The sequence below is a fragment of the Fusarium tjaetaba genome, assembly GCF_013396195.1.
Source record: "Fusarium tjaetaba strain NRRL 66243 chromosome Unknown NRRL66243_c0000391, whole genome shotgun sequence".
Taxonomy (NCBI): domain Eukaryota; kingdom Fungi; phylum Ascomycota; class Sordariomycetes; order Hypocreales; family Nectriaceae; genus Fusarium; species Fusarium tjaetaba.
The window spans coordinates 24,116-36,333 of NW_023501587.1; the positions used below are offsets into that span (position 1 = coordinate 24,116).

Here is a 12,218-nt window from a genome sequence, read left to right on the forward strand (position 1 = left end):
GTTTTGATGGATGATGGACTTGACCTTGGCATTATGATTACACATGGAGACAGTTATGTGTCGTTCCCTGGCGTTGAGGGTAGATATTAGACGAGATACCACAAGGTAGTTACACTTCAGACGGTGTTGAAAATTGCTATTTGACTTTTGGGTAGAAAGAATTCGATGTTGAATGATCAAGACGACCACTTATGTTTTGTACAAATCGCAGTGGCGTCAGATGTTTTCAAGATGCCCCCACAGGTACCTCCAGATCCCTATTCTCGCGTGTTTCGGCTCTAACCATTGTAAGAGACGTGGACGTGGTCCCTAGAGTTTGTTAACTTTTTTGACCTCTGTGTTGATGCAGTAGTTACCTACCAATGGTTCTGAGTCAAGTCGCCGCGATCTTCCATGGTTCGCCAGTTCTCCCAGTTCTTCTCAGTCTTATCGACAGAGGTAGTCCAGATCTTCTGTCCCCAAATGACATACTTGAGGTTGAGAGTGTTGCGGTTCCTCATGCACCACTCAGCAATTTCTTTTCCAGAAAGGGTAGCAGACTGTGTTCCATCAGTATTCAAGGTTTTGGTCTAGAAGATGATCGAAATGGGCACTTACACCGCCGGCATCAGAACACATGAAGTCAGTTGCAAGACCGCAGCAATGGTCAGAAGATCCAGGACAAGAGCAGTCTCTCTTACATCCAATTTCCCTGATCCTACCAGGAAACTGATTCACCACCGCCTTGGCAGCGTTGACAGAAACTTGCTTGCAAGCACCGACAGCTGGGATCGTGGGAGCAGAATACCCCCCGAAGCCTGTGGCAGCAGAAGAGCAGCATTTCATCTGCGCAGGTCCAGGGCACTGGTTGCTAGCAGAGGTGCCCGCACAATCAGAGCTCCAGCGGCAGTTTCCTGAAGAACATGTTGGCTTGGAGCAGCATTTGATGTTAGCAGCGTCTGCAGGGCATGCACCAGAGATGGCAGTGCCGCCAGCAGAGGTGCAAGACGCTTCAGTGATGCATACACCTGCTCGACCGCTGGGTCCGTAACAGGGCTCATTGGTAGCGCAGAGGGAATGGGAGGATAGGAGGAGGGTGAAGAACATGGATAGAGTTGAGGAGTGCATTTTGATGGTTTTAAGGGCTGGAGTAGTTATATGTTGGGTTGAAGATATTGGGGAAGAAAGGTCTCGATTTCTTTAACCTGTAGCTATCTTATATAGTTTTCCTGCACCACGAGTGTTTTAGTAGTATAGACCAAGATCGACACTTGTCCCACTCACTGCCTTGGGTGTAGACTCAAGTTTCGAGTTGATCATGATCGTGTAACACCCGGGCAAGTTCAACATATCATGCCACTCTCCCATTTCAGCAGACCGAAGCATCATTTTGGGAAAGTGTTTCATCGAAAGTGTTCTTGAGTTGCCTCTGTTTTCAGCTCTGCATGCACATTTCTTGTAAGTGTAACATACGAACTTGAAATCTGCCGGCGATCTTCTTCAGCTCTTCTTGATTAGACTTCAAGAGGGGGCATGCCACCCTGGCGATCGTGGGGATAGCCGTTGATGATCATGCTTGGCGTCTTCGGTCCGTCGCGGCTTCAGGCGTCGGCCGTACGGGCTGGAAGGTACATGAGTCAAATCTTGGGTGTACAGGTCCTGTTGAAACACATATCGCCTTTGTATTGAGTTTAACTCCCGGGAGGTGAATCCTAGAACAATCGGTGAAGTGTTCTGGCTCCTAACAGCCAACCAGGGCATGAATGCATCTCATTTCTGTCTATCCGTAAATTCGCGGAAGTGAGAATAATCCCTGCATGACGTGATTTGTAGAATCATTGAGCAGGAATGCTTGTCGACGATGCGTCGGTGGCTTGTTTTATCTTGACAACGGCGTACAAGAAAGACGGAGGTTTGACCGGCTTAAGCTTAGATATAAACGTGAGCATGGGCTGAGGACACAATTGGATGAGAGACAGAGGCATCGTAGGCGAGAGTCCGGCTAAGAAATGCTGATTGGCCAGAGGGCACGACGATCTCTGCGAAACAGACTCTTCCCACCTTCCTAGAAAGTGTAGATGTTTCAGACAAAAAAGTGTCAATGACGTCGTGTCGCTGAAACATCCAATCTATCCTGCCTAAGGTAGAAGGTGGACAGGAGAAGCGGGGACTCCGCAGTTTCCATTCCCTTTCTCGTAACTCGTATCTTCACTTCTGGGCCTGATCCCCCAACTGCAATCTTTATTGGAGCAAGAGATCTTCAACTTCAACACCAACAGTTCATGTGCAGCCCATCAGCAGTGCCTTATCATCTCAGCAACAACAATCCCGTGTCCTTAAGGGCCGCCACCGTTTTTCTAGACCTGGAGATTATCTACGACTCTCAGTGTTCGGCATTCTCAGTTGATGCACAGACGAAACAAGCAGACATCAAAGTCCTTTTGGGAGGACCTGGCTACAGTATATATAGGATACTTGGGGCAAGTCCTTTGCCTTCCTCCGTGTACGCAATAAATCCAATGTCAACTGTCATCCACTCTCACGCCAAACTACATCACACTCTGTCCCTTTTCTTCACTTTCACCGCCTTCGGAGCCTGCAGGTCCCTCGCCAGTCTCCATCGAATCAGTTCTTCGAGGCTCCTCGCCGTCCAAAAGAACATTGGGAGCATAAGGCAGCTTGCCTTCTTCGCGTTGGTCGGGAGGGATAATTGTGTTGTACCAGCGGGGCACGAGGACTCCCAGTCCAATCAGTACCAAGCAGATATGGGCAAGACCGAAGCCAAGAATATGTAGGGGATCATCACGGAGCTCGTAGAAAGCGGGATAGGCAAAGCCGTAGATGATGGCGAGCACAGGCGCCGAGATGAAGCGCAGGAGGAGTGGCCAAAAGGCGGGAATACTCCAGTTCTTTCCAGTTGCGACAATAACGTTGAGATCCCGTCGAAGTTGCTGGCCCTGATGAATTCTGTTAGTCATTACGCACAACAAGCCGGGTGAAAGAACTTACTGAGTAGAAGGCCATGTACCAGAAGCGTGTCATAAAGACATTGTCCAAGAGTTTCGACATGGCAGGACTTCTGCCGATAAATCGGCGAACAAACCCCTTATCCTCGGTAAAGGTCAAGGCAGGCGGAAGTTCGTCAGGAGTCTTGCCAATTACACAAGAGACGATCGAGCAGATGATGAAGATGCCAAAGCCAACTCCAGCACCCGCTTCAGCTTGAACCGCATGGGCAACAGCAACTCCGAGAACCATGCCTCCAAAGTACCCAAAGTTCCAAATAAAAAAGGCTGGCTTTCCTACCTGTCCTGCAACGTCTCTCCAACGGTAGAAGGTCGTGGAGAATGCACATTCGCCAAACACAACGAACACTAGAGCAACATCATTGATCCACCGGTCAACTCCAGTGAGAAGAGCATATCCAAACTGGGTGCAGAAAGGGAGTGAAATCAGGAATGAGATAATCACAAGGCCTGTGACTACCCACTCGCGACGAATTTTGGGTTTGGTATCCATGACAAGCGTTACCACGGCATCAACCATGGCAAATGCAGAACTATAACCCAGGACCACCAGGGTAAAGAAGAGTGCAAAGGCCCAAAATGATGATCCAGGAAGCTGAGTGATAGCCGTGGGGAGCGTCAAGAATCCAATGGTAAATGCACCAATTCGTTCGCCAGGGACTGGCATCATATCCAGGTATCCAACGACTCCGAACGCAGCAAACGCGGCGAATCCCTCAAAGAGGACATTGCTGCCAACAATGAGACACGAGTCCATGACAGCATTGGCATGCTTCTGGTTGTAAGAGGCATAAGAACTAAAATAGCCAAAACCGACACCAGTTGAGAAGAAGACCTGACCAGCTGCAGTCTGCCATATGTCACCGGATCCCAGCTTCTCGCCGTTCCACTCTCCAAAATACAGCTTTACACCGCGACCAGCGTTAGGAAGCGAAACAGAGCGACCGACAAGGATGATAGTCAAGACAACAGGTAGACCCATGGTGAAATAGACAACACGACCTGTCTGGCCAATGCCGCGGAAGATGGAGATCCATACAAGGAACCAAACAAATGCAGTCCATCCAACAGTCTCTCCAATAAGGGCAGTGCTAGGGTATTTGACGTAGTCTATAACACCACTCGACGTCTTGTTACCAGGAATCGCATCAACATTCTGAACTACGCCTTGGTAATAGTATTCCTCAGCACGGCCCTCCCAAGGCAGGGGACTCTGGAACGAGTTCCGGAAGTAGATCATGATCCAGGACAGATTGACGACGAAGTACGGACTGACCATAAAGCCGATGTATAGAAGGCTGAAGCCGAGACCCTTGAGACGGTGGTTGATGTTGTTGAAAGCAACGACAGAACCTCCACGGTATGCTTGACCAATGCTGACTTCGAGAATCAAGGCTGGGATGGCAATCAGGAAAACACACATGAGATATGGAATGAACCATTGGAGGCCGTTGTTGTTGTACACCTGTGAAGGGTACCGAATTAGGTTCCCCATACCGGCGCAGCCTCCCATGGCCGCAAGTAAGAAGGAAGCTCTCGAATTCCATTGATCACGGCCATCTTCAGCTGTTGATGGTGGAGGTGAGAGCTTTTGGCCGATCTTTTTGAGAATTGGTGGGATCGCCATAATGAAGTTGATACGTTCGGGGGCGAGGAGGAGATGAACTTGTTAGGTTGAGTCGTCTTCAGTAACAAGGTTCGGTAGTCATTGGGTGAGAGTTCCACAAGGAGGTGAACTTTTCACATGAGAAAACTCAGAGACCCTGATTCGACTATAATGTCCAGAAACCCGAGACACTGGGACAATTTATTTCACAAGAGCAGGATCCACGCGCGGACGAGCCTGCTTTTATTGCAGATACTTCCTCCATAAAATCAGGGACGAGCCAAGAGTCTACATTTTTACAAGGACTATCGGAGGATCGCCTCAGTCCCCTCCAAGACGGGGAGCTGTTGGATTTGCTACTTGCTGCCGGGGACAAGATCGACTTGGCCGACTCCATTGAAATGCTTGGCTTCGTATGACAAGAAACGAGTCTGCGAACAAGACTCCGCTGCCAAGGTGCCCAGACACTTGGCGGGTTGGGGCCCCGGCCGTGGGAGGGTGATGCTGACCTAGGTATGTCTCTGCTGCAAGATGATAGCCAGCAGCAGAGGAACATTATCAGTTCTTGACTGTAGGTAGACACTTTGTTCCCTTCTTACATGAGGTTGACATATTACTAGAGTTGAGTGTTGGCGAGAGCCACAATTAAGTCAGATGAGGTTAAAATTAAGCATAACACAAACTTGAACTTTCGACGCTTATTTCCGGGTTTCCAAACGTCTTTTGAGTTGTTTGCGCCATATACAAGGGTCCCAGTGTCTCGTGTCTTGGCATCGGAGGGTAAGACGGCACCAACCACTTTTCTCTTGGCCAAACGCACGCAAGGAAAGGATCAAGACAAGCTTCAGCTGGAGGCTCATGCCAGGTGATACATGTAAGTGTACAGCATGTCACATGGTTTTGCGGCAACCCCGTGCCCAAGCACGTCACTTGTGGTAATATTGGATAGAAAAGGATCGAGAGGCGTGGGGGAGAGGCTTGATGATAACGGTTCAGACGGTCTGAAAAGCGAAAAGTCCTGAGGAACTGGCACTAATCAAAGCTGGGTCTCGTCTCGGGGAATTAACTGGTTTTACGTAGGAGATAACTTACACCCATGGCTCCATGACTTCCACTTTGACTGTCACGTATCATCGACAACATCACCCCTTGCACTTTACTGGTCATAAATTTAAATGTTAAAATGAGTCTACAACAGTTGAGCTCGTCAAAACAAGACCACATTGTGTAAACTTTGACCCGCACCGAGAGACATGAATACATGCACTGTCTAGACTGTCGCCAAGTCATTCAGCCCATCCAATATTCTCTTACGATTTGCCTGCCTATTTTGGCAATAAAGGTGCCGAATCAGAAGAATATGACTGGTTAATCGAACCACAAAGATATCCCCAAGGGAAATATTACAACGCCAAGCCAACAGCCTGGTCTTTGCTAGCTCATGACGTCTTTTGCTAGGGCCCGCGATTCAGAGCCAGGCACCGACATTCTTTGAGCAGCGAGTGGATCGAGGCAAGTCAGAGTCATGATTTGAGAGGTTGTAATGCATGTCGAGGATTGTTACAGTACACCGTGGGGGAACCGGGGGAATGGCAGTGATTTTCACAATGCAGGGCTCGGTGACTCCGGGCTGTCGGCGCTGTTGCGACTCTATAATCTTTGTAGTCGAGGGCCCGAAATAGTCCCAACATATAGTGCTCTCGTGATGCTGAGATAGAGTGACTATCGTGGAGACTGCGACGGGGAGTTGCAGATATCTACCTAGTCTTGGTCAAGGCGCCTTGACTGGAGAAAATATGGACGAAGTCATATGATATGATCAACTCCCCGAATTATCCAACTGTTTGAATCCATCAGATGGATCTTCTCGGTCTTGGCCCAACGCCACAGTTGCTCTGGCAAGTGGTAATCAATATCATCACCTCATACGAGATGCGGCTGTCGGCGATGACTCTGGCAGTAGAAGGTAAAGCACGTAATATTTATAGTAAATGATAACATAGAAGCGGATGTTCTTCGATTGAATCTCTCATCATGTGAGCCTGTATTCTTTCGAAGATTTAAACATTGCTAAACAGTAGTAGTATCTGCACAGAAACTGAATGTCCGCGTCCCTAGCAACCTAAAGATCGTGGGCGCTCTTCGAGGTTATCTGGGCTTTTGTACGAATCAAGTCCTTGGACGCATTCCATCAAGTTGAAAGAGATATGAAGCATACCAGGGAACTAAGTCGTAGTAAAAAATGACATATAGCCAGGCTTGATCAAATTAACCACGTAATGCATGTGTCAAGCAGTCTTGGGACTACTTTCAGGCTTTCGACCATAGACTATACGACTTTCCCGATGTCAGTTGTGATAAATTATCGATAAAGTTGGCATTGTACTCACACATTGAAATAGGGCAATGCTCTTGGCTCCTTGAGCGCCTTTCGCATCTGGCTGACCAGAACCGTAACCTCCTCCTTGGACCAACCTAGGATCTCTCCGATCGGGAATATTGCAAAAGCATCGATGGAGTGGTCAATAAAGGCTCCATTGTAGAGACCAACCTGCTTCAGCTTCTTGTCTTGAGGCCAACCTCCAACAGGCAGCTTCCACGATTTGGAAAATAGATCTGTAAATCCTGCTTCTCGCATATACTCCTCTTGACGACCATCCCGCGCAATCTCCCAGGTTCGACCAGTTTTACGGCCGCACTCAAAGAATAGCTTGCACCATTTCTTGAAAATGTGGCCTTCGTCCTTCTCGATCTTGGGGTTCTCGCTGTGTGTTTCGATGTCGATCTCAAGACTCTCGAGCCAACCTCCTGGCCGCACGTGGGTAAATGCTTGACGGTATAGTTTCTTCCAGTCGTCGATTGCACCGTAAAGATACCGGATATGAATGAAGTCAAACTCATCCGGTTTGAACGTCCAGTCGAGTTGGGCATCGTCGATTTGAAAGCTGCAGTTTGGAGGCACGAATGCAGGCTGAACGGCTGAAATGTCTGTCCCAACTACTTCTGCAGACGGATACTCGTCGGCCATGTCACTGGACTTGTTAGAGATTCGATTTCGATAGCTGAAGGGGGTCTTACATGGCCCATATTCCAGTCCCGGTACCAATGTCGAGGATTTTCTAAGTGAATTAGCTTTGTTGCACCTGGCCTCCATTTGTTCGTACCTGAGGATTCTTGTCGATGGGAGCTAGGTGAAGCTTATCGTCGAATAGCAGCAGTGTGTAGTGATGCCTTCAAAATAAAGGTTATTGCATGCTCCAACTCTTCAGCAATCGGGGTTCCTCACAGTATATCCTGTCCCTCTTGATAGTCATCGTCCGTAGGCGCCCTAGATATGGTCAGATCACTTGCTCAACAGTTTCGTTTCGGAATAAGCTTGGCTGACCAGTATTCTGTTGTTTTCGACTGTTGGAAGGGCCGGCCGTTGATGTGTCTATATTCGAGGATGCTCGATGTGATGGATGCTGTCGAATCTCGAAGACTGCTGGTTGTACAGTCAGTTTTGCCGTACTTGTATGGCACATGCGACACAAGTGATAGCTTACCTGCCACTGCTGATAGTCGAATTGTCATCTTCCATGCTACCAACAACTTGAGGATCCTATCAAGTCAAAGAACGTGTCAGTGGCATGCCCGACGGTTGGTAACGATCCTATGATTGGGAGGATCAACAGACGTATTCTATGGGTGCCAGATCGGCTTCTGACGGTGATTTCTGCCTCTGCTCGACATTCTCAGCCATGGTAACTTTAGAGATCTGGAGTCCACTGCGTGTTGGTTGTTCAGAGTTCTAGATTGGTTCGACCCTAAGAGAAAACGAATCGGGAAACGGGCATTCAAGGGGACAGAGCCATGGACAGAAGAAAGAGAGATATAAGACGTCTTATTGTGCCTCAGAATTTCGTCACATCATAAGCCATGATCTAAATGCCTCGGTAGGCGAGGTTGTATCGGATGCATGATGCATCAAGACCCTGTCCTTTTCTCATCTGTCACGCCAATTCGCCAGAGACTACAGTGTTACATACCCAGAACCTCCCAACTGCGGACGTACTTTACCTCGCCTCGAGTTGTTCTCCATTTACACGGCATGGATCTTGGTTTTGACTTTCCTCAACGGCTCATGATCGCCAAAATCCCTGCTCTCTACTATTCCCGAGCGCTCCTCTGTTTACTCTTCACTAACCGGGACTTCGGCTGGGATGATTCTGTTAAAGTCGCTTGAGGTATCCTTTTTGTCTCATCATCATAAGAATTTCCCATTCTTATCTTATACAACTGCTGCCATGTCTAATAACTTTCATTGGCGAATATATCCCTCATTCCATTTGTACTTGTAGGTTACAGAAGCAGGGATGCAGTTACATGGACCACCAACACACAATTGTCCAAAAATGTGATATGTGAGACCTCGCCATGAGGTAACTGCATGATAGATGAGGGGTCTGTGATCTTCCTTGATTGCACCCCCGCTTGTAATGCATCTTCGAAAGCTTTATGGGTTGTGGTATAGTATCATGATAGCATCAACATGGATCACGGAGACTGGGCACCGTGTATATAGTCAAACATGAACCCAAAGTTTTACCCAAGAACTACCCATATATATTTGTTTTGTGTAGCAGTGTTAAGCTAACGCTGGCTCTAACGCTGGCTCTAATGATAATCTCAATTTGTGCTATAAAAACTCCTGCAATGGTATCTCCTCCACGACATCAACAACGCTCGAGCCCCAGGTATGCATCATGACCCCCTCAAACACCGTTTTCTCCCTTTTCGTCTATCTAATTCTCTAGGGCTCTTGCGCCCGGCTCGACTCACCAGCAATGCTTTCTTCGTACTCTGTCAAACGCAATGCCTCTTCCACGTCATTTACAAAGTGTCTCTCGCCAGCCATTTCCACAATGCCGCTGCTTAACATCAATCGCCATACAGGGTGGTCTTTGCGAACTGGGCATCGAGAAAAGTAAACCCGCACTCCTCGATCATGGTAGTTGCGCACGATCTCAGTCAGAACCTGCGTACCAGATCCATCCATGGAAGTTACACCGTGGATATCAAAGATGACGTTTCGGTTCATGTCGGTACTGCGAAGGCGAGGCAGAGCGGGGTGTGCTTTCGATGTACCATAGAGCTCCAGTCGACGAAGTCGGGACTTGAGCTCTCCTGTATTGGCGAAAGTCAAAGGCTCTGGAATCTTGACGATGAGACAACCCTCAATGAATTCAAGACTCGCCTTGTCGCCTTCCGCGTTCTCAAATCGATTTGTCCCCGGAATTCGACCCAGGATCTGGATGCGTGGTCGCGTACTATGCTTGATAACCATAAGCATCGACAATCCTACACCGAATGCCATACCAAGTGTGAGAGAGTAGAACATGGTTGCAAGGAAGATAACAGCCATAAGACCCAGCTCAGTCCAGCCACGGATCTTCAAGAAGAAGCTGATGTCATGGGGCGCCTCTTCTATCAGCGAGTAGGCGACGACAGAGATCATTGCTGACAGGACAGGTTTCTAGGTGATATTAGCCCATGCGATACAGATAGGTTCATAGGGTACTCACTGGCAGGTAGTAAAAGTAGGGCAGAAGGAAGAAGATGGATAGCAGAGAGATGATGCTCAGAAACATGGAGCTGGCGGGACTCTTGCCTCCGGTGCTCTTATTCACCTTGCTTCGTCCATATCCGCCAAAAGCTGGGAGGCTCATGAAACATCCACCAACCATGTTGGCGATACCGAGCGCAATCATTTCTCTGTTGGCACTCAGCTGAATACCCTGAATAGTCTCACTTGAGCCCAGACTCTTTGCAGCTACCGAGGATTCGAAAAATCCAAGAAGTGCAATGAGAAAGGATGTGGCCATCGCACTTCGAATGTGTGGCATATGCTCGAGCTTGAAAGGCCATTGGAAGGCAAGAAGCTGGCCGTTGGCGGCCTTGACTGTGCCTAGAATCTCAACTCCCTGGTTCTCCCAATCAAGGCGCCAGCAAAGAATTGCAGACACAACAACGACCACAAAACGGTCTGGGATATAGGCAACGCCTGGATATCGAGGCTGAAGACGATTCTTGAGTTCACTAAAAGCACAGTTAGAATCGCATTAGAAATGAAGTCACAAAGCGCCACTTACCGGCAGATCATGATGACCAGGAAGCTAATTCCGGCAATGGCAAACGTCAAACCATGCGCTTCGTGAATATTGTTAATCATGAACCTAATCTTCTCGACGGGACTGCCGTGGCTCACGCCAGCATCGTCAGCCAGTTCAGCGAGTCCTAACTCAGGAATCAACTGGTCAACGGCAATGACGAAACCGATTGCGCTGATGAAACCACGGAGAAAAGGCCTGCTGAGAACGCTGTCCATGAAACCCAATCGCGCAAGGCCGGCGATGAGTACCATAGCACCAGCCATGCCAGCGACAATTCCACAGATTTGCGCATGCAACAAGTCATTGTCTTCGTCTTCTCCAGAACCAACATTTTGTTTGACAACAGTTCCCACAAGAAGCGAGCCGGCAGCTTCAGGGCCAACTACCATCTGCGGGCAGGATCCCAGAAGGGCGTAGATGAAGGGATTGAAGACGAAAGCGTAGAGACCGTGAATCGGCGGGACGTGGGCGAGATTTGCAGCGAGGGAGAGGGCCATTGGTAGGTAGAACGAAGCCATGGTAATGGCCGCAACAAGATCGCCACGAAGATATGAGAGCTTGTACTGGCGCATCCAGTTCAAGCAGGGGACATAGTACGCAAGATACCTGATAGAAGTCAGCATATCATTTCAAGGTTGGAGGGACTGGAGCACTTACATGAATGCCGTATCCTCGAAGCCAGCTTGTTCAGCCAGCATACTGCTATGGCCCATTGTTTTTGTTCGCATTCTCTTCTTTAACCACCTCTTCCAGTCTTCATGGCCCACGATTGTCGTAATTGCATTGTCTAGTACAGGAATGTGTGTGCCCGAGCCTGCAGTCTCGCTACCATCCTCGTCGGTGCTCCTCATAGTCAAGGTCGGACTCATGGGTCGCGGACTGAAAGTGCCATGGCTGCAGACACCAGGGTGGGCAGGGTGAACGCTTCCTCGACGTGTGTTTGAACGCTGGTTGTTCCCGTCGATTAGAGGCGTTGTTTCGCTCGCGAATATCTCGTTTATTGTAGCTCCCCGAGGATGTCCTGGCGAATCTGGAGGGGATGCGACCGGGACGCTCGTGGGAGTCGTCGAACCTTCTGCGGTCGGGCTTTCGCTCTCGTTTCGATCATGAGCGCTCAGAGCTTGATGGAGAGCACTGGGCTGAGTAGGACGGTGATCGGTCCCCGAGTTGGTACGACTATGGGAAGGTCGGCTGGCCATGATCGTGGAGTTCGATCGAGTCGCAGTTTGCGTTTGATGGAGGTTGAATTCGGAATTGAAGTCTAAGGAACTGCATATATCCAGCAAAGTATTCAATAGCTATGCCCAAGCTATGCCCAAGCTTGGCTCAAGAGAAATTCCTGTTTCCGGCGCAGAGCCAAGTCGACAAAGGCCGAGGGATGAAAGTCGACTAGAAAAGCGACGAAGAGGACGCGACTGACGATGAAGACGGATGCATGGAATCTATATAGCCAAC

At 48.9% G+C, this 12,218-nt stretch overlaps 4 protein-coding genes across 4 annotated transcripts; all 4 read right to left on the reverse strand.

The window, feature by feature from the left end:
* Window positions 1–278: 278 nt before the first annotated feature.
* FTJAE_13181 (d-alanyl-d-alanine carboxypeptidase) lies at window positions 279–1,107 on the reverse strand (the record flags this gene model as incomplete). Its single annotated transcript, XM_037346298.1, has 3 exons — window positions 279–309; window positions 361–539; window positions 598–1,107. 3 exons carry the CDS (start codon window positions 1,105–1,107, stop codon window positions 279–281), a joined length of 720 nt encoding a protein of 239 aa, XP_037199748.1.
* A 1,421-nt stretch (window positions 1,108–2,528) lies between these two features.
* FTJAE_13182 (Sodium and chloride-dependent GABA transporter 1) lies at window positions 2,529–4,632 on the reverse strand (the record flags this gene model as incomplete). The annotated part of the gene is made up of 2 exons (XM_037346299.1): window positions 2,529–2,936; window positions 2,989–4,632. 2 exons carry the CDS (start codon window positions 4,630–4,632, stop codon window positions 2,529–2,531), a joined length of 2,052 nt encoding a protein of 683 aa, XP_037199749.1.
* Window positions 4,633–6,997: 2,365 nt separating this feature from the next.
* FTJAE_13183 (s-adenosyl-l-methionine-dependent methyltransferase) lies at window positions 6,998–8,353 on the reverse strand (the record flags this gene model as incomplete). Its single annotated transcript, XM_037346300.1, has 7 exons — window positions 6,998–7,643; window positions 7,690–7,730; window positions 7,776–7,842; window positions 7,898–7,939; window positions 7,997–8,095; window positions 8,157–8,212; window positions 8,288–8,353. 7 exons carry the CDS (start codon window positions 8,351–8,353, stop codon window positions 6,998–7,000), a joined length of 1,017 nt encoding a protein of 338 aa, XP_037199750.1.
* Window positions 8,354–9,403: 1,050 nt separating this feature from the next.
* FTJAE_13184 (sulfate transporter) lies at window positions 9,404–11,962 on the reverse strand (the record flags this gene model as incomplete). The annotated part of the gene is made up of 4 exons (XM_037346301.1): window positions 9,404–10,126; window positions 10,176–10,689; window positions 10,743–11,369; window positions 11,421–11,962. 4 exons carry the CDS (start codon window positions 11,960–11,962, stop codon window positions 9,404–9,406), a joined length of 2,406 nt encoding a protein of 801 aa, XP_037199751.1.
* Between the last annotated feature and the right edge of the window lie 256 nt (window positions 11,963–12,218).